The following is a 21,428-nucleotide window of genomic DNA, read 5'->3' as shown; positions in this document are numbered from 1 at the left end:
ATTTGTTTTTTAAAAAATTATTTTAGTAGTATGATTAATATGCCTATACTAGAAAATGAGTTAGTTGACTCGTCAATCTCATGTACATGCAACTTGCATGATGCAAGTCCGTGACGGCCGGTGACAATAATTTTCCTGTTCTTCATAAACCATTGACCTATGGAAACAGACAGATTTTTTGGCATCTTTAATTTCTCCAATAATGCTGAAAACGAGTACTTAGGACCAGTTCAAAGCAAGTAGTTAAAAGACTCGCACGAAAACAAAGCAAATTACATACGTGTCTAGCTATCCAAGGGTCATCTTCTTTGTAACACAAGATCGAAAAGTAGAATAACAGCTATGGATAGATATTAAGCCCGATCAATCGATATATGTTGATCAAGACATTCATTTGACTTTTAGCATGACGATGCATGACTCATTTCCACCCTAATTTAATTTAAAATGTGAACAGAGACCAAAGATATATATAGAATATATATATGCAGGAGATCAGTACGTACTACTGAAAATCATCAGGAGATCAAGGGAATTCGCTTGGATGCTCAGCAAACATGCTCATCTTCCCCATCAAACGTATTGCCGATGAAGTAGTTGTCTTCCTTTCGGTTGCTGTCGGCCTCATGATGATCAGCTACAGCTTGCTGGGCACAAACATACTTGCTTCTGCTACTGTGCCTCAAGATGAAGGTAGGTTTGATGTTACTAATTAATTCTCGTTTGCTTTTCATCTTTTCTGAAAGCAACTAAGTAGCTAGATGATATATCCTCATGAGTTAATTAATCCACGATGAATATGCATGTATTTACTGTTTTCTTTGATCGAATAATCTATAAAAATTAATAAGTAATTATAATCCCTTTGGCTGTACATCATGATATATGCATGGATCATCACGTACCGATCAAGAACCAATTAGCTAGTGATGATCACAAGAATCAATCATATATTAATAAACACAAATTAATGTATATATATATATATATGATTGAAGCGAATTAAAGACTCAAACCATGGATGATTTATATATATATGCATGGTTATATACTAACTAATTTGAGTTTAGGTTAGGGATTACATATGAATATTGATGCTAGATATAGTTATAGGGCATGCAAGCCCTCACACACTCTATTTTTTTTTTTTTTAAAAGTTAGGTCTATTATTAAAAAAATAATATTTCATGTAAATTTTAAATCTACTCATTTTTTTCAAAAAGAATTAGTAAAATTTGCACAATTTAAAACTGTAAGTATTATTTTTTTCCGTTTATACAACATGCAATATTCATGTAATGTTACTGAGATTGTGATATGTTTGCATTATTGCAGTTGATGTTCTCCAGCAAATTGCAGAGAGAATGGGTGCTACTAATTGGAAGTTTAATGCCAATACTTGCCAGGTCGAAACGGTTATGTCGGATCCACCGCCGAGCAATTCCGCGAAGAATGTTAAATGCGATTGCTCAATATTTCCGAACAATACATGCTATATCGTACGCATGTATGTTTATTATAAGAGCAATATTATATATAATTATGTAGTGTACAATTATCATGTAGTAATTTTAAGAAATAATAGAATTTATTATTAAAAAATTAATTTTTTTTTATATAAATATCGTATTTATTTATTTTTTTCAAAGTGATTATGTGATGCTTATACATACATGAAGCCATAATTATCATTTTTTTTTTAGTAATTGAACTAATTACATTCATGACCTACTTTTAAATTATTTCTCCTTCTTAGTATACATTGTTATAACATAAGATAAGAGACATGTTTTGGTATATTTTATAAAAGTAAATTAATAAAATTTAATATGATATATTAAATTATAAAATTATTTTTATTATAAAATAATTAATTTTAATTTTTTAATTTATTTTACTGAACCAATTTCGTCTATTTTAATAAAAAAGCATGCTTTGGGTGAGGTGATTTGGAGAACGAGAAAATAGAGTACTACAACATTTGAAACAAGTTCTGTCAGATAGTCCTCCCATAGAAATATGAAAAGTATTTATGTGAATTTTATTATATATAAGCACAGTCGTGTATTAATCTATATATTAATATTGATTTATTTATATTTAAAATTTAAATTAATACTGTTTTTAATAAAATTTACTTTTTAACCAATCACATCATATTAATATATAGATTAGTATACAATTGTACTTACAATTATATTTTTCCTATTTATTTTGTCATTTTGACCTTTGAAAAATATTAAGGCCACCGTTGGTGGCTTCCGTTGGGGATTACTGCTGGTCAACTTTTATTTTATTTATTTTAATAATTAAGAAATAATTGTTTAATATTAATATAAATTTTTTATATTTTTTAAAATATTTAAAAATATTAAAAAATGATTTGAAAAAAATAACAATTTTTTTTTTTTTTTAAGTCTAGCATCGTCCTTTGACCCTTCTGATGGATGAAAATTGAAAAGTAGGCAGTACGGCGAAATCTTGACTGAGGAGGCGACAGGGATCTAATTTAAAAGATTTTGTAGAATATTAATTTCTCCTTTCTATAGTTTGAGTTAACATTTCAATTTTAATAATTTTTATTTATCCTTTGTCTTTCCTTGATGTCTAAATTTTATATACCGTATTTTAAGATCAACCTCCTGGCAGTACTACGTCTCTATCCTAAGTTAAAGACTTCTTGTTTGCTTTACTGTAGATGATCGCCTTACAATTCATCTATAATTTATTTACAACTTATCAATAAAATAATATTTTTTTAAATTTTAAACACATCAAATTAAAATTAAAACAAATATTTAAAAAAATATTATATTTTTAAAAGATTGTAAAGAAATTGTAAATGGATAGATATTTTATCATTTTCCTTGCTTTATTGTCTGCATTTTGGTTTATTGTTTGCAGAGAACTTAAGAGGTTCAGTCTTCCAGGTGTACTCCCTCCTGAGCTGGTTCGGCTTCGTTACCTCCAATACGTGTGAGCTGTATTTCGAAAATGGACTTCAAAAATTTCTCTTTCTTTTCCAGGAAAGCTCAAAAATAAAATACAAACTAAACCCATATTTGCATTGGCAGGGATTTGGCTTACAACTATCTAAGTGGCTCAATTCCTATCCAATGGGTTTCAACGCAAATCAACTTTGTGTAAGCAATATAATCCACCTCTCATTTTCATCAATTTAATTTTCGAGGATACTCGAATTCTTTGATGAATAAACTTGAAGACCATTGATGCAGCTCTCTTCTCGGAAACCGGTTGTCAGGGTCGATACCAAAGGAATTGGGTAACTTTAGCAGTCTCACATACTTGTAAGCTTTTTATTTTTACTTCGGGGATCCCAGTTTTTTTTTTCTAGCAAAATGATGTTGAGCACAGGTTGTGGTATCACTTACGGCATAAGATATGTGCAATTGCTTATTTACTTTCCCGTTATGGTGGAATTTAAGAGCTTAGAATTCTTGTGCTTTTATTTGTTTTGAACACATTGTTTACGAAACACAACACTGTTTGAGTTTGCGTGGTGGGAAATAGCTAACAAACGAAATGACAATTTATTTATTTTTTATTCAGGAGTCTTGAAGCAAATCAATTTTCTGGAACAGTCCCCTCAGAACTTGGGAAGCTGGTTAATTTGGGAACTTTGTGAGTCCTTGTTATCATTTTATTAATTTTATTTATTTATTACATGGTCGTATTTACTGGTTGTTTTGCTCTGATTGTTGATTTGTCTATTTGGCTCTAATACTCGTCCTTGTAGGGTATTATCCTCTAATAATTTGAGTGGTAATTTACCAAAGGAACTTGGCGGGCTGAAAAACTTGACAGATTTGTAAGCTTTTCTATAATATATACTACATCAAGCATATGTTAATATATTGTAGGGTCAACGACGTTTTAATGCTCATTGCAGTCGCGTAAACGATAACAACTTAAATGGAACGATACCAGATTTTATTCAGAACTGGAAAAATCTTACGAGACTGTAAGTTCCTAAGCTTTCAGAATTCCTAATGCATTTTTGGATTCAAGGCAAGTAGTGTAACTGGGGCTTGTTATTTTCTCCTGACTGTTTTTTTCTCTTCAATGCAGAGAAATGGTTGCTAGTGGACTTGAAGGACCCATACCATCAACTATTTCCGTTTTGGAAAAGTTAGAAGATTTGTGAGTGAAGATATTCTCGATCACTCTTTAAATGATACACGTATTCGTATTTCTTTGTTAGTTATACTAATTGTACTTGAAGCATTGTTCCTGACCTTAGATTTATGAACAGGAGGATTACCGATATAAGTGGGACAATTCAGACTTTTCCAAACTTGACAAAGATGACAGGCCTTAAGAAAATGTATGTCTAATGATTTTTGTTATTAACATGAATGCTTATGTTTATCTACTATCTGATTATCATATAAGAATTGGTCCTATCATATAAGAATTGGTCCATTTTTTTCTTTTTCTTTTAGAGTTATGAGGAACTGTAATATCTCTGGTGAAATTCCTGACGACATCTGGAGCAAGAATTCTCTGGAGAATCTGTAAGGACACAACAGTGTTTATCTTTTTTAACTTTTGTTTTAGTATTTTTACCATATTCATCTTTTTCCTTTGAAATATTTATAGAATTGAGTAATAAATCAAGTAATGCCTAGATGAGGTGCTATACATAGATGAAGTGCTATACAGTAAATACAAAAAAGAAAAAAGAAAAGCATAATAATAATGCTCTATTGATGCAGGAAACTTATTACTGAATGGAGTTTTCCTGTGCACTATTGGTCTCAGTTGATGTCCCGAATATGATTTAAATTATGTTCATTAATATTTTTATTATTTGTGCTGATGCTGCGAATGTGTTTTCTAGTTTTCTAGAGTCCTCTGTCCCTTTCATATCTTGACAATCCCCGGCTGCAGAGGCATAATTTAGTTCTGTTAAAGTAATGGAATTATAAAAACTTAAATAAAACTCAAAAAACTTGCTGAGGATCACCTGGATTGGGTATTAAGGATGAAGAAAGGAGTATTCACAAATGGCTTTATTCCTCAAAAACTTGAGCTTTCATGTTCATTGGTGTTAATACATTATGCCCCACCATTAGTTCTTTATGGTGCTTGGTTCACTTGTACATACAAACATAGGCTGCAAGAATGACTTATTCACGTTGCATACAGCATATTACTAGATGTTCTATGGGATAAAGTTATAAATATATGTTTTATCTCATGATTTTTGACAGGGATCTCAGTTTCAACAAGTTAAGTGGAGAATTACCCAGTGTTATAAGCACAAAGACTTTGAAGTTTATGTAAGTTATGATATCAATATTCCGACTTTGTAAATGCATACTTTTGGAATGTAATCACGTCCTAGCATAAAATTACGATACTAATTGTGTCATGCGGCTTTCGTCAGTTTCTTAAGTCGCAACTTGCTGAGTGGAGATGTTCCAGAGTCAATCTTGATGAAAGGAACTAACGTGTATGTTTCTGATCTTGGATGCCCAGTGTTTTTAATCTATTATTAGTTGAGAATAGATGCTTTTTTACCATTCATATACAGTTGTTGGCTGGGTGTTATCTCTATCTCTTGATTTTTCAACTCTCACCGAAAATGAGTCTCTAGATATGTTAATTTTTTTAGATATAAAGAAGTGTGATGACAATTGATTGACATTGGAGCTCTACAAACTTTACCAGCTGCTATTAAGTAAGAAATCAGTTCCCATGAGTTTGAATGCAGTCTTTGTGTAGGGTGTTAAGAATATAATACAAATAATAAAATTTACTCCGTCTAATCAGTTTAAGCTTTTAGGACAAGTGGTGATTTTACAAGATATTAGAGCAAAGGCCCTGAGTTTGAACCCTGACTCTATACTCTACCCCAATTAATTAAATACTTCACATGTTAGGCCCTATCATTGAGGGGAAGTGTGGCCTTCACGTGAGGGGAAGTATTAAAAATATAATACAAATAATAAAATCTATCTCTTCCTATTCACAATAGGGTTGCTGGGTAGGAAACTTGTATGAATACATTTTAATAGATGAATCTTTTAAAAAATATTTAAGAGAATGATTTAAAAGAATTTAATGAATCTAGAGATACATGTATCATGCCCTATTAAGAAAACTTATAATGTTAACTTTTAGAAGCAAATAAAATAAAATTTTGAATTACAACAAAGAAATTTTTGTAGGGACACTCATCAAACTCAAGACTCACAAATTAAGAATTGACATTCTTTATGAATCAAAATGTCTTATTTAAGAAGATGAAGTTCATCTTTTTCTTGTTTGGGAATGCAGGGATCTCTCGTACAATAACTTTACATGGCAAAGCAAAGAGACGCTTGCTTGTCAATACGTGTATGGAGAAATGATTCCTTCTTCATTGATATCATTATCTATTTACTTTCATGTTTTATAATGGTAGAAAGTGAAATATGTAATAATAGTTATTCACTTTTTATTTTCTTTAATAGGGATCTCATGAACTTAAACTTGTTCCAAAGCTCTCCAAAGAAAAATGGCTTGTAAGTTGCTTTTCTTATCTTCTTCAGTTGTTCCCAAAAATTAGAAGTTTGATGATATGGTGCCTATTCCTTGTCATACCTTGTTTTCTATGTTTATACTATGTATATTGGAGTCAACCCCTGCACCCTGCCCAGCAGAGAGAAGGGGGCGGAGGGGAGCTTAAAAAAGAGAAACAGAAAAAAGAAAAAAAAAAAAATCTTGTACATTCACCACGTGAAGCCAGTACACTTACTTTCTTCTTTGGCTTGGCCACCTGTCAGTAGCTATATTTTTCCCCATGAATTGTTTTTTATATTTAATAGTATTATGTTGAATAATGTCTAGGTAGTGCTAATCCTTCCGTTCTTCACTTGTTATCCCAGAAGGGCATTTCGTCCGTGCATGGAGGATTTCAAGTGTAGTCAATGTAAGTGTACTTCTCAGTCTTACTGAAATTACAAGATTACACCTTGAAGGGGGTGAATTGGTGTATGCCACAATTCTTTGTTCTTTTAATTAATCACAAGTTTTACAATGTTTATTAAATTTTGAATTAGCCCTAATGCATCAAATCACAATATTGAATAGAGATATAAATATGAATGATACAGCAAAATAAGCCAACCACTAGAGTGACTAGACAAGGATTTTTGGTGACAAAAGGAAAACTTTAAAAAGTTTTTTAAAGGATAAATTGTCAAAAGGTCTGAATACCCATTTCCATTGGTTTCCTTTATTTGTATAGAAGAGAGTTACAACCGAGCGCCGAATGTTCAGCGTGATTCCAGCGCCTAATTGCTGCTGGTTTTATTGTACACCTTAAGTATTTTCACGTTAAGTATATTTACAGCAGCCTATTTATCTGCTATCCTATCTAGATATAAAAAGTTACTAAAAGTGTCTTTGTAACATTCCCCCTCAAATTGATGCTGGTGGATCAAAAAGCATCAATTTGTCAACCAAAAACTGATGCCGGTGCTGAGAAAGAGCTTTAGTGAATATGTCTGCAGTTTGACATTCAGTGGAAATGTGAGGGAGAGTAATCACATGTTTGTCAAAGGATTCACGAATGGAATGACAATCGACTTCGATATGTTTCGTATGTTCATGGAAGACAGGATTTGCAACCATCTGAATAGCACTTGTATTATCAGCATGAAGAGGAGTGGGATGTAGCTAAGGAAAACCAAGTTCACCGAATAACCCACGAAGCCATGTGATCTTAGAGCATGCGAAAGACATAGCTCGATACTCAGACTCAGTAGAGGACTTGGAAACTCTGTCTTGTTTCTTACTCTTCCAAGAAATGAGTGCATTGCCTAAGAACATGCACTGGCTAGTAACAGAGGGACGAGTATCCGCACATCTGGCCCAATTAGCATCACTATACCCCACCAACTATAAGGAAGATTATTTAGGAAAGAACAATCCGCATGTAGAGGTGCCCTTCAGATATCGAATAATGCGACGGATAGTAGCTAAATGAAGATGTCAGGGAACCTGCATAAATTGACTAACTTGCTGCACAGCCAAAGAAATGTCAGGACAAGTAATTGTCAAATAGTTCAAACTCCCAACAAGCTATCGATACAGGGATGGATCTGATAGAAGCTCTCTTTCTTCCTGACGAAGCTTAAGATTTACCTCCAATGGAGTAAAAGCAGAGTTATCCGATTGGAGACCACACAATGAATAACATCCTGTGTGCATTTGTGCTGGTGTAACAACGTAACAGTTGGAGTATACTGCACCTCAAGGCCAAGAAAGTACTGTAGGGGACCAAGATCTTTCATGTGAAAAGAGGCATTGAGATGCTGTTGTAATTGCTTAATTAACTCAGTATCAGAGCCAGTAATCACAATGTCATTGACATATATGAGAAGCAATACGATTCCTGTAGAAGTTTTGCGAAGAAAAAGGGAGGAATCAAACTGACTCTGAGTAAAATGAAAAGCAATCAGGTTAGAGCGAAATTTGTCAAACCATGCACGCAGAGCTTGTTTCAGTCTATACAAGGATCAGCGTAGCTGACAAACCTCTGAGGAAGGTGTAGCAAACATGCTGGGAGGTGGGGACATATAGATTTCTTCCTTCAAATCCCCATGTAGAAAAGCATTCTTCACATCCATCTACCGAAGAGACCACTCTTGCGATGCAGCAAGTGCCAAGATAGTCCGCACAGTAGTCATTTTGGCAACAGGTGCAAATGTATCTTCATAATCAATACCATACTCCTGTCGGTTCCCAAGAACCACTAAACGAGCCTTATATCTATCCAGTGAGCCATCGGCTCTAAACTTGATTGAGTACACCAATTTACAACCAATAAGTTTGACATCCGAGGGACAAATTACAAGATCCCAAGTGTGATTGTCTTGAAGAGCTTGGATTTCCTCTTTCATGGCTTGCTGTCAACGCACTTGGGTGGATGCCTGGGTATAAGAGTGAGGAACAGAAATAGTGTTGAGAGTGGCACTAAGCAAGGTGTAAGGAAAACCATACCTATTTGGTAGATGTGTAACCCGGGTGGAGTGCCAAGGTAAAGGAACTGCATAATCAAATGACGGATCAGTGTGTGGAAGGGGCGTTGAAGAAGGGGAAAGACGTCGATGATACACCATACCTGGTTGAAATCACTTAATAGATGAAGACACATCCTCAAAAGCGGGAAGAAGAGTAATAGGAGGATCAGAAATAACTTGAGATTGAAAGAAATATTGATTTTCTTTGAAAATCACATTCTGTGAGATTCGGGATTTATTTGCATGAGTATCATAACAAATAAATCATTTCTTAGTAGGACTATATTCAATAAAGGCACACGTGACAGATTGTGCAGCAAGCTTGTGGCGCTCAACAGGTGGCAGATGAACAAAACAAACACCCAAACGTCAGTATGCACATTCTCAAGACAATTAGAAGCACAACTACCATGCATAGGAAAATGTAAAGTTTTACTTTTACCAAGACGACAAGTAGTACAATCAAAAGATATAGGAGAAGAAGAAAATGAATCTTTATTGCCCAAAAAATCATATTTTATAAGATGAGTCAAGACAACAGAATTAGGATGACCTAATTTCTTATGCCAGACTTCATTAGTATTGGCAGTAGCCATACAAGCAAGAGAAACAACATTAGGAATAGAAAACTGTAAGGGAAATAAATGTCCTACTTTAGGCCCCATCGCGATCATCGTCCTCGACACCTGATCTTGCAAAAGACAAACACCACGAGAAAAGTGAATATCACAATTATTATCTAGCAATTGTCCAACAGAAATCAAATTGGTAGATAATCCAGGAGAGACAAAAACATCGTGAAATGAAGAGCCCAAATTACCAATAGCAGTAATAGGAATAGTACTGCCATCAGCGATCTGAATATTTTGCACGCCATGATACTTACGAACATCATGTAGACTCATTGTATCACCAGTCATATGATTAGAAGCGCCCGAATCAACAATCCAAGAAGTTGAGTTAGTACCCGTACCTTGCAAGCCTAAGGCCGTAAAAGCAGACACAATCATCTGTTGGACCATTGCTAGTGTGAGAACAGATGAATTAGAGCTTACAATAGATGGCTCAGAAGAAGAAGAAGAGGACTGAACAAGAGCCTGAAAAGCTTGGGATTGGCGATTCTAAGGTCGTACTCGACAGTCTTTAATGATATGACCCTCTTTCTTGCAGTAGTTACAAACTTTCTTAGGACAGTTACGAGCAATATGACCAAATTCCTTGCAATTGAAACATTGCAACTTGTTCCTCCCTCTCCCCTGTGTTGCAGGGCAGATGAGGGGTCCAGCCCTGCCCCCCAGCACCGGAGTGGGGTACCCCACCCTGGGGATGTGGGGGAGGGGTAGTCATCCGCCGCCCCCCCCCCCCCCCCCCTCCCTGCCACCGGAGTGGGGTACCCTACCCCTGGGATGTGGGAGAGGGGTCTGGGGATGAAAGCCGCCACCACCCCCCCCCCCCCCCCCCCCCCCCCCCCAAAATGCAGGGTGGGGGCGGGTAGCACCCCTAGTTGGATTGCTTCAAAATATAAATATGGCTCACAATTGTTTCTTGGATTTCTTCAAGAATTAGGAAATCATGGAGTAGTCATCTAAAACTACTTAACCTGTTATCCCATAAAATAGTAATTTAATTGGCAGGCAATTTAGTGTTTTGTGGAGATGGCTAAAGTTAAGCATATGGACTATAATTGTAAGAGTTTTATGTTACCTATATTTGGTTCTTGAGAATGTAATGTGTCATATGAATTTTAGCTTGATAGTTAGTATTCTATGATTAGTTTCCTAGATTTCTTAGGGAAAAGAAACAAAAACACTTGACTCAATGATGTGTAATTTTATTTTCTGGTTTGCTATTGTTAGAGAATATGTTTGTAATTAGTATAAGTGTGTGAGGGTATAAGTGTCAAGTGTATGTATTGTATATATATATATATATGTTTGTACATCAATTAAATAAAAGTGAAGTATTTTTCCTCCATAAACGTCTACATGGTATTAGAGCAAACCAGTTCAAAAGGACTCGAGGCTCTTTTATCAATTCGAGGTATAAAAGACACACGATGATGTTTACTAATTTGACATGTTTCACAAGGAAAGGGAGACACATTTCCTAGGTTCTTGACTTGACGCTTCAACAGGGAAAAGGGGGGTGACCAAGACGATAATGTCATTCATAAGCAGATGATGACGATGATGTAAGGGCTTGAGTGGGTAACTGTTTAATATCAAGATAATACAAGCCACCAGCTTCATGTCCTGTACCAATCTTGTTTCCTATCTTGAGATCCTGAAAAATACATGAAGAGGGATAAAAGGTCACTGAACATTGAAGACTTTGAGTAATTTTACTGATGGACAGCAAACTAAAGGGACAACTAGGAACATATAGAACAAATGACACGGATATAGAGTCAGTGAGCTTAGTGGATCCAATGCCTGTAACTTTAGCAAGGAACCATTAGCAAGAGTAATACTTTTTGGAGACGTCGCAGTATCTAACTTGCATATGTGTTTACTAAGTCTTTGTGTTGGAGTCGATTAAAACTTATTTGTTTCAAACTGGGTTTATATGATATATATGCCCCAGCTTGAGGGGGAGTGTTAGAGGATATGTTTGTAATTAGTATAAGTGTGTGAGGGTATAAGTGTCAAGTGTATTAAGTGTATATATATATGTTTGTACATCAGTTAATAAAAGTGAAGCATTTTTCCTCCATAAACATCTACAGCTATGTAGCTTACTTGGAATGAGATTTTTATTTTTGGAAATTGAACAATGAAAGCATCAGATCTGAAATTTCAATATATATTCTTTAGTGTGTTATCCCCCAAAATAACAGAGTTTCTACAATTGAACTTGTTTTATTTTAATATTTATCACTAGCTATTCATGCAAGTTGATGTGATATTTCTAATCAATGATGTGAAATTGAGTGTGTGCGTGTGCGCATTTATTTTTTTGTTCTTGTTGTAGCCAATTTACTTCTGCAATAACTTCATAGAATCTTAAGCTTCTTTATCTGATTCTTTTTACTGTATTGAATGGAGCAGACTCAAGTTCTTTATACATAAATTGTGGTGGAGATGATGTTCGAGAAGGAGACATTGTCTATCAAGGAGATAAAAGTGCTATTGGTGGTGCTGCATTATTCTTTCCTAGTAATAATGGTCACTGGGGACTAAGTAGCACGGGAGATTTCATGGATGACGATAATTTTCAAAACACTCGTTATGTTGCAAAATTGACACCACCAAACATCTCTGCATTGTATTCTGAAGCTCGCATTTCTCCTCTATCTCTTACTTACTATCATTATTGTTTACAAAATGGAAGTTACACTGTGAGCCTACACTTTGCGGAGATACAATTTACAAATGACAAAACATATAACAGCCTTGGGAGGCGCATATTTGATATATACATTCAGGTAAGACATCACAATCATACAATATATGCTTACTAAATTTGTCTGGGTACGTGAACCTTCATACTCCCATTTGTGTATGGTTAAAGTTGTAATAATATAACTGATCATACTTCAGCTCTCTAGAAATTGACGTAGTAGGATGCTTTCTTGAGTTTTTACTGTTTCCTTTTAAATAGTTGGTTAACCCTTTTTTCCCATATTATTGTGTGAGTCCTTATACATGTGCCATGTGCCAGTGGATTCTTGGGTGCCCATACTTTTCATGAATTTGCAAAAAATGTTTTAAATAAACTACTATGTTTCAGGAAAAATTAGTGGAGGAGAATTTCAATATAACAGCTGAAGCCTATGGGGCTGTTACCCCGGTTAAAAAAATATATAATGCCAGTGTTGAACAAGATATATTGGAAATTCGCTTCTATTGGGCTGGGAAAGGGACAACGCGAATACCAAAAATTGGATCTTATGGTCCCTTGATATCAGCTATTTCTGTGGAACCCAGTAAGTGGTTTTTCTTGTTAATAGTATTCTAATAATCATAGTTATTCTGATGTTATTCTACTTATGAATACACTGTCATTATTTTTGCATTAGAATTGTAGACATTGTACCAGGATGACTGATCTCATCTTAGAGCTTTCCAAAATTTCCATATGGATAAAGTAAAATAATTGATCTGGTTAGCTAAGATCAATACTCTTCTCAGGGTTAATGAGTATATGCAATTGGAAACTTAATGGTTCATGTCAAAGCTCTGAATTCAGTGATTTCAAAATTCTACAATCTACAATTACCATATTGTCCCTGTGAGAAAATAAATATGTATGCTTTCAATCAGTACGATAACATCTATTCAGTTGAATAATATAAAACTATGCATTCATAAAACTAGATTTCCTGGGGTAGATGAAGTTCTATTGAGGTTATTGGGCCTTATGTCTATGGAATAATCAGGAGGGCATTGGAGATTTTGCTTATTCCATTAGATATGTGGTGTGTGACGGATCAGAGATAAGGTTATGACATGATGTTTGGTGTGAAGATCAATCTTTTAAGGTAACTTTCCCCAAGTGATTCAACACTACTTGTTTCTAGGACGCTTTGGTTGCAGATCTTTTACAGTTTTTTAGTGATGCTTCTCAGTTGGATGTGGAGTTCATCAGAGCGATACAAGATTAGAATGTTTGTAATCTATTCGGCTTAGAACTGGTGGTTCGGATAAGCTTTATTGGGCTCGTCCAAAGCATGATGTGCTTGAATTGAAATCTTTTTATTATGTTTTATGTATATATATCATGATAGTAACCCTTTTCTTTGGAATAATATTTGGTGTAACAAAGTACCTTCTTCGAGAGTTGCTTTCTTTCTTTTTGGACAGCTTCTATAAGGAAAATCAATACTATGGATAATTTATGGAAGAGGAACATTATAGTGATGATTGATGTTGCATTTATAGGAGTGTGAAAACAATAGATCATCTTTCCTTGCATTGTGAGGTCGCTTGTTATCTTTGGAATGAAATTTGGATTGATCAGGTTAGATTGCCTCGTAGTGTGATGGAGGTTTTGGCACTTCAGAACTGGAGGTTTAATTCTTCTCAAAGAGAAGTTTTGTGGAAGATGATTAAGGTTTTCTTATTGTGGTGTGTATGGAGAGAGAGATAACGGGTCATTTGAGGATAAGGAGAAGATGGTCACGGTCCTCAGGGATTTATTTTTCAGAACTTTGTATCCTTGGATGTTTGTTCATTTTTCATTTTTCTTTTTCTAACTTTTAGGTTTTCCTTATCCTTTATTCTTCTTTTTGCTAGGTGTTTCTAGTGTATACACCCTGTGTAGTCTGGAAACACATTTTGATCATTAATAAAGCTCTACTTACTTATCACAAAAATAAAACTGTAGTTGCTAATTAGATAATTTATTGTGCATAACTATAAAACTAAATTTATTCTTACAAAAATGGTTTTTAGTAGATCATTTTATTCAAGTAATAATCCTCCAATTGATGTAATCACAGCAAGATTCCATTTTGTGAGTACCACTCTAGCTATATGATTTGCTCACTGAAGTGATCCTTCAGAATTTATAATCTAAATTAGCTTTGTAATATTGGCATCTGCTTTCTTCCCGACTTGCTGCTTCGCATGCAGTAAAGTTGGTCTGCTGATATGGTAGGGGGTTGGAGGGAGGTCCCCATAAAACAGGGGTTTCGGGGGGATGTGCCCCTGGTATGGGATGCAGTCTTTAACTTGTTTGTTCTCTTTGCCTTACTCCAACTGCATTATCATTTCGGATTCCGATTTTATGCTTTCTAATTATATTTACTCATTTTAGTATACCTCCCGTTTTGGACTTGAACATATAAAACCTCGACTCACGTCTCTATAAATCAATAGAATTTGATCCATCCTTTTTTCTCTTCTTGCCAAAATTTGTTCTTTAATTGGCACTTGAGATAGGTGGTAACTATCTTGTACTTTTTTGTATCCCCCTATTCCTCGGATAGAATCTCCGGGGCTTTCCTAGAGCAGGATGATGAGTTATAGAAATCGAGGACAAACCGATGGTGAGAAAGAAGTATGCAGTAGTGCAGAGGTGCAAAGGAATGCATAATCTAACATAGTGTTGTATGTTGCTGTTGGTCCTTTTGATGCTTTTACAAACATCTTTTGTCTCGTTTGATTTGACCATATACTAAGAAGATATGATTGATATGTTCTATGTGGAAACAAGAGGAAATTTTTCTTGACTTTTTCCATAATTATGAGCTTTTCTTATCTAGTACAACCTAGTTTTCAATTTCAGTTTTACACTTAAATCTATGTATGCTTCGAGATTCTCTCCTCATTTTCTAAAGTTAACTCCTGTTTCGCATACTCGCTTTGTTGGCAATTTTTACTAGACTTCATACCTCACTCGGAAGGGGGGAAGACAAGGATTGCACCAATTATTGTAGGAGCTGTTGGATCATGCCTCATATTCTTGGCATTGTGTGTCCTTTGGTGGAGGTGCTATTTTAGAGCCAAATCTGGGAGAGAACAAGGTTTGGGTGTTATCAGATGCACATATTATTGCTTCAGATAAAATAAAAAATAATTTATTTTCCTATTTTTATCGAGTCATTGTTTTGTGCATGAGTGCCCACTATCTTGTGAGATCTATTCTTTTGAACGATTTTTCATTTTCTTAAAGATTTTAATAGTGTTTGTAGGATGCTCATTGAAATTTATCAACTCTGATTTTGCAGTAATGTCTCACTTTCTCTTAGGTAATAGACCTAGGACTTGCTTATAGCATTATAAGCACCATCGATTGTTTGTATCTAAATTGATTTATTAATCCTTTGAAGCAATCACTTAATTGTTTAGTTATTGTTCTTTTCAAGCATGTGAAATTAAAGTATTCAGCTTTAACTTTTCAATTGGTGGGGGTTTTTCAACGACTATAAAATTTAATAAAATTTGGTTGCTTTCTTCTAAAAATGTCTAGAAATTGTTTATGGTTTGCTTTTCCTTGATGGTGTACTTGCACTGATTTATAAAGATGTTTTGAGAAGCTTTTTGTTTTTGTTTGTTTGGTAAACTAAAAGGGTGTTATTCTGTTTTTTTTTTTTTAATGTTAAGAAGGGTATTATTCTAATTTCATGTACTTAGTTAAATGAATAGAAAAAAGAGCTTTGGGAAGGGCCACTTTCTAATCTTCTTTCCAAGCCCTACGTTCATGTTTCCTTTCTTCTCTTTCTTAGCACTCATCTTTTATTTCACCAAATACTGTTTCCCTATTGCTACATTTTGAAAAACTGCGTAAGCAGAATTTCTAAATCCATGTGTTTGCATCTTCAAATTTCAGAGTTGTCTTTCAATCAATTTTAGGATAGAGTGTGGTTTGTTATATAGCTGAACAGATCAATTAAGAAAATAGTTTGTAAATTAGAAAGCTTGTGTACTAAGATGTTAGAACTTAGGCCTTGTTTTGTGTATCAGTTTCTTTGTAATAGTAAGGAGGAATTATATTTGCTAATGTGCCAGTTTATTGACTTCTAAGGTATACTTTCTTCTCATTGAACAGATATTAAAGGACTAGAGCTCCAAACAAGTTCTTTTAGTTTAAAGCAAATTAACATTGCCACTAACAATTTTGATCCTGCAAACAAGGTTGGAGAAGGTGGATTTGGACCTGTTTACAAGGTATTCAAGCCAACCCTGAGTTATAATAAATCATACTGCTGTATGGCCTTTTCTTCAAGAGTATAAATTTTTCACCCTTTCATGCCTGGTATGTAGGGTCTATTAGCCGATGGTACTGTAATTGCTGTAAAGCAGCTCTCATCTAAATCAAGTCAGGGAAATCGTGAATTTTTGAATGAGATAGGCATGATCTCTTGTTTGCAACACCCAAATCTTGTGAAACTTTATGGCTGTTGTATTGAAGGTGATCAACTGTTGCTCGTATATGAATATCTGGAGAATAATAGCCTTGCCAGAGCCTTGTTTGGTGAGAATTATGCTGTGCAATTTACTTAATTGATGGTGTTACATTGCAAAAATAGAGTACAAACTGCACAAATGTTTCTTATGCGTTAATGAATTTTGCCTTGGCAATAGGTCCTGAAAAATTTCAACTGAAATTGGACTGGCCGACTAGGCACAAGATTTGTGTTGGAATAGCTCAAGGTTTAGCTTTTCTTCATGAAGAATCAAGACTCAAGATTGTTCACATGGATATAAAAGGTACCAATGTTTTGCTTGATAGGGAGCTGAACCCCAAAATTTCTGATTTTGGATTGGCTAGGCTTGATGAAGGGGAAAAAACCCACATCAGTACCCGAATAGCTGGAACAATGTAAGCCACAAATTTGATTTCTTTTTACCTATGTCCCCAACCGTTAAGAAAAGTATCTCATCATCTTTTATTTTCATTCACAGTGGATATATGGCACCAGAATATGCTCTTTGGGGTTATTTAACCTACAAAGCTGATGTCTACAGTTTTGGAGTTGTGGCATTGGAAATTGTTAGTGGGAAGCACAATATGAGTTATGGGCCTGCAACTAACTGTGCCTGTCTTCTAGATTGGGTAGTTCTCTACTTTTATGTCATGTGCTTTTTGCATCTAGTATGAGATCTGTGACTGATGATGTCCTGCCTTGCAATCTGCATTTTAATTTTTCTTGGAATGCTTAGAAGTCTCTAACTCCACACATATTGTGCTTCTTTTATTAAAAAGATTAATTATTTTGTGTCTCGACCATAGAAATGATAGTAATTGTTCCTTCAACTTAAAATACACTTCAAAAAGTGAGGTAGCTTGCGCTCAAGTTATTGTAGGATGAGGACACTGTAAAGAAGATGAATCAGAGCGTACTTTTGTCAAGAGCAGGTGAAGAGAGTGTGGTGAAACAAAAAGAAAAAAAAAAAAGATTCAGATAATCAGAATAATTAGGTTAATAAAAAAAAGGTCAGATTTACTCATATAATAGCTAATTATTTTATCCCTTGTAATTATGACATGCTCATTCTATACTTCAGTAAATTACTGCATAATCAAATTTGAATGTCTTTGCAAACTTCCATGTTTGAAAGATGTATACGTATTATATATATATTTTTTCATTGCAGGCCTGTCATCTGCAGGAAACTGGAAGCCTAATGGACCTAGTAGATAAAAAGCTTGGATCTGAATTCAACAAGGTAGAAGCAGAAAGGATGATGAAAGTAGCTTTCTTATGCACTAATGCTTCACCCTCATTAAGGCCGACCATGTCTGAAGTGGTAAACATGCTCGAAGGAACAACTGTCATTCCCGAAGTGATTCCTGAAGCAAGTACTTATAGTAAAGATTTAAGGTTTAAAGCCATAAGAGACCATCACAGCCAGATGCTAAGTCAAAGTATGGAAGGTAGTCAGGATCATCGGTCAACGTCAGTCGGTTCATTGCATGGCTCATCCTCTGCATCCGCCCATGACCTCTATGAAATTACTGATGAGTCATATCTGAGGTTCAAAGCCATGAGAGATAATTATTTGCAAATGGAAAACAAGACTTCAGAGGCAAGTCAGGCCAAAAACTCGACGTCTGTCTCCTCAGGGATTGGCCCTTCCTCAACATCAGAAGAAGATTTGTATGAGATTAATTTGAAAAGCCCATCTATTCTTTAAATCCTTCCCTTTTTGCATGCCTTCTTCTCTGTACTTCGGCTATGTTCTGAATTTTTATCTGTTAAAGTTTTGGATAATTGCATACATACTCGGACACAAAAACATCAAAAGCTGTGAGAGGAGCATAATCTGTAAGTGTAAGAAACAAGCTGCAGTGTAGCACTTGGGAAGCAAGGATAAGAAGAGAAATATGAGGAGGGAAAAACAGCTTCAAATGGAAGAGAGAGCTCTGAAATTTCTCGTTCTAAATGAAATGATATTACAGAATACAATATGTGTGTGTGTGTGTGTGTGTAGAAAACACATATCGATGGCACCTATAACTATTTGTACAAAGAAAACAATCGTGTATGTTGCTATGCAACAGCCAGCTTTACATTAAGACAAGTCTAAACAAAAGACAAGAAAAAGGACTAATGACTCCACTACAAAGAATGAATATACATAGACAAAATGTGCTTGACATTGGTATGGCCATGCACCATTATGCTCAAGTGATTGCATCTGCCCAGGCCACCTTCTGTGTTGTACCCTCCTTTGTTGCATTTTCATTATCATGGTCCAGTAGCCTCCTACAAGATAGAGAGTAGTAATTGACTACTCCCATCTTGCAGAGATGTGAGTTGATGAGATAAGTAGGAAATGCTTTTGTGAACACATCAACTAACTGTAACCTACTAGAAATGTGAGTAGTCTGAATACTACCTTCTAATATTTTATTCTTGAGGAGATGGTAGTCTAGCTTAATATGCTTGGTCTGCTCATGGAATACAGGGTTAGATGCAATGTGCAAGGCTGTTTGATTATCACAATAAAGAGTAGCAGTTTGTACATGAGGTACTTGTAAATCTATGAGGAGATACTTTAGCCGAGTTACTTCACAACAAGTTGTAGCCATGACTTTATGTTTTACTTTAGCAGAAGATCGGGACACAATGGACTGCTTCTTAGACTTTCAAGATATCAAGGAATGCCCAAGGAACACATAATACCTAGTGACTAATCTCCTAGTGTCAAGGCAAAAGGCCCAATCAGAGTCACAATATACTGACAATTGAAGTTTAGCTGAGGGAGAAAATAAAATCTCCTGACCAGGAGCTCCTTTTATGTACCTCAGAACCTTTTGTGTAGCAACTAGGTGGATGTTGGTTGGACAGTCTATGAATTGGCTCAAATTCTACACACTATAAGAGATGTCAGGTCATGTATGTTGAATCCAAGATTTCAAGTTTTGTGTAATTATATATTTACACATGGATTTTGATGATAACAAATGAATTCAAAGAATAAAGAAGTCTCAAGCTCAAGTTGTCTACACAATGGAGTCAAGCACATCAAGGAAACAAACATGAGCAAGAAGGGAACAAGTTCACATTAAAATTATAGAGTAATGTTGTAAATCTCTTCAAAATTCGAAATTAGGATTAATGTTCAAAATTAATATTTTATCATAAAGCATTAAAATACATTTTCCACATGTGCATGAATATTTTTGAAAATTAAATTTGAAAATTTTGAAAGATGATTGATTGTCATCTTTTGCATGTGCATGCCTTGATTAAAGGGTTGAACTTTGAAAATATTAAAGATGATTGATTGTCATCTTTCACATGTGCATGTTTTATTTGAATATTTTCAAAAGTGATTGATATTTTTTTAGACTTATACAAAAAGTAAAAGATTAGGTTTGAATTTTTTGAAAATGAAAGTGTGCTCATTTTGTCATATGCCAAAAGTAAAAGATTAGGTTTGATTTTTTTGAAAAAGTGAATGATGTTGTCTTTGACAATTGAAAAAGAAGAACCTTTTATTTGAATTCTTTGAAAAAATGAATGATGTTATCTTTGACAATTGAAAAAGAAGAACCTTTTATTTGAATTTTTTGAAAAAGTGAATGATGTTGTCTTTGACATGTGAATCTTTTTAAATTTAAATATGAAGTCTCATATGCCTATAAATAGATCATTTGAGAGCTTCACATACACAACACCAAGAGCATACAACATTCATTCAAAGCTTTCATTCTCTCTTCTCTAAGCATTGAGCCTTAATCCTTATTCATTTTGAGAGATATAGTTTGCGTTGTATTGTTCTTATTTCACTCATTGAGGAGTGTTTTCTGATAACCTACCCACTATCAGCTTTTGTATCAGAAAAAGGGTGTGTATAACCCTTGTGTGTGTAGAAAGTATTCTACACGGGGAATAGTTGAATCACCACGTGTAAGGTGATTGCAAGTGTAGAGGGTGTTCTACACGGATCCTTTGTAGCGGTGTTGTTCAAAGGTGTAATAGATTTCTATCTCCACCTGAAGGAGGTTGAATAGTGAATTTGGAAATTTTCAAGGGGTAGCTTGAGGCGAGGACGTAGGCAGTGGGGCCGAACCTCGTTAACATACTGAGTTTGCTTCTCTCTTACCCTTACTCTTTATATTTATTGTTATTTCATATTTTGTTTATATTTTATATTATATATTTGATTTATAATTGTTATTTTTTTTAATACAACTCAATTCATCCCCCCTCTTGTGTTAGTCATCTGGGCAACAGTGTAAGTGTTAAATAAAGCAATCGACCGATGAGCCTTCTATATATTGCAGGGTTAGGTAATGTTTGGCCAGTGTCTTTACTTAGCTTAGTGTTTTGATCCATAAGAACCTTAATAGGTCTCAAACCAAGGGTGTCTAAGTTTGCAAGGATGTCAAGTGCATACTTTCTTTGGCAAATGTAGATTCCTCTAGAGGATTGAGCCACTTCTATCCCAAGAAAGTATCTTAAGTGACCTAAGTCCTTAATCTTGAATTTCTAATGTAGGA

At 34.7% G+C, this 21,428-nt stretch overlaps 1 protein-coding gene across 4 annotated transcripts; it reads left to right on the top strand.

The window, feature by feature from the left end:
• Positions 1 to 516: 516 nt before the first annotated feature.
• On the top strand, positions 517 to 18,882 carry LOC122277388 (probable LRR receptor-like serine/threonine-protein kinase RFK1). 4 transcript variants are annotated; one of them, XM_043087358.1, is made up of 24 exons: positions 517 to 693; positions 1,336 to 1,507; positions 2,905 to 2,974; positions 3,075 to 3,143; positions 3,237 to 3,283; positions 3,571 to 3,642; positions 3,758 to 3,829; positions 3,911 to 3,982; positions 4,090 to 4,161; positions 4,274 to 4,345; positions 4,464 to 4,535; positions 5,235 to 5,303; positions 5,411 to 5,476; positions 6,304 to 6,363; positions 6,480 to 6,530; positions 6,894 to 6,937; positions 12,080 to 12,456; positions 12,762 to 12,957; positions 15,358 to 15,498; positions 16,524 to 16,642; positions 16,739 to 16,949; positions 17,060 to 17,297; positions 17,381 to 17,531; positions 18,074 to 18,882. In XM_043087358.1, the coding sequence occupies exons 1-24, from the start codon at positions 558 to 560 to the stop codon at positions 18,611 to 18,613; spliced, it is 3,189 nt and encodes a 1,062-aa protein (XP_042943292.1). In that variant the 5' UTR covers positions 517 to 557; the 3' UTR covers positions 18,614 to 18,882. The 4 variants fall into 4 exon arrangements, with proteins under 4 accessions (XP_042943292.1, XP_042943291.1, XP_042943290.1 ...); XM_043087357.1 differs by having other exon boundaries at positions 2,905 to 2,976; positions 3,237 to 3,308; positions 18,089 to 18,882; XM_043087356.1 differs by having other exon boundaries at positions 518 to 693; positions 2,905 to 2,976; positions 3,237 to 3,308.
• The last annotated feature ends 2,546 nt before the right edge of the window (positions 18,883 to 21,428 follow it).

This window comes from Carya illinoinensis, chromosome 9 (genome assembly GCF_018687715.1).
Source record: "Carya illinoinensis cultivar Pawnee chromosome 9, C.illinoinensisPawnee_v1, whole genome shotgun sequence".
NCBI lineage: Eukaryota > Viridiplantae > Streptophyta > Magnoliopsida > Fagales > Juglandaceae > Carya > Carya illinoinensis.
This window is presented reverse-complemented; position numbering and strand designations above follow the sequence as displayed.

What these genes read in the sequence shown, in the direction of transcription:
- LOC122277388 (XM_043087356.1), top strand. Translation starts at nt 558, where the DNA reads ATGCTCATCTTCCCCATCAAACGTATTGCCGATGAAGTAGTTGTCTTC. An exon ending in ACGCTTGCTTGTCAATACGT is followed by an intron (nt 6,364 to 6,479) that starts GTATGGAGAAAT and finishes TTTCTTTAATAG; the next exon opens with GGATCTCATGAACTTAAACT. An exon ending in CCTTGCCAGAGCCTTGTTTG is followed by an intron (nt 16,950 to 17,059) that starts GTGAGAATTATG and finishes CCTTGGCAATAG; the next exon opens with GTCCTGAAAAATTTCAACTG.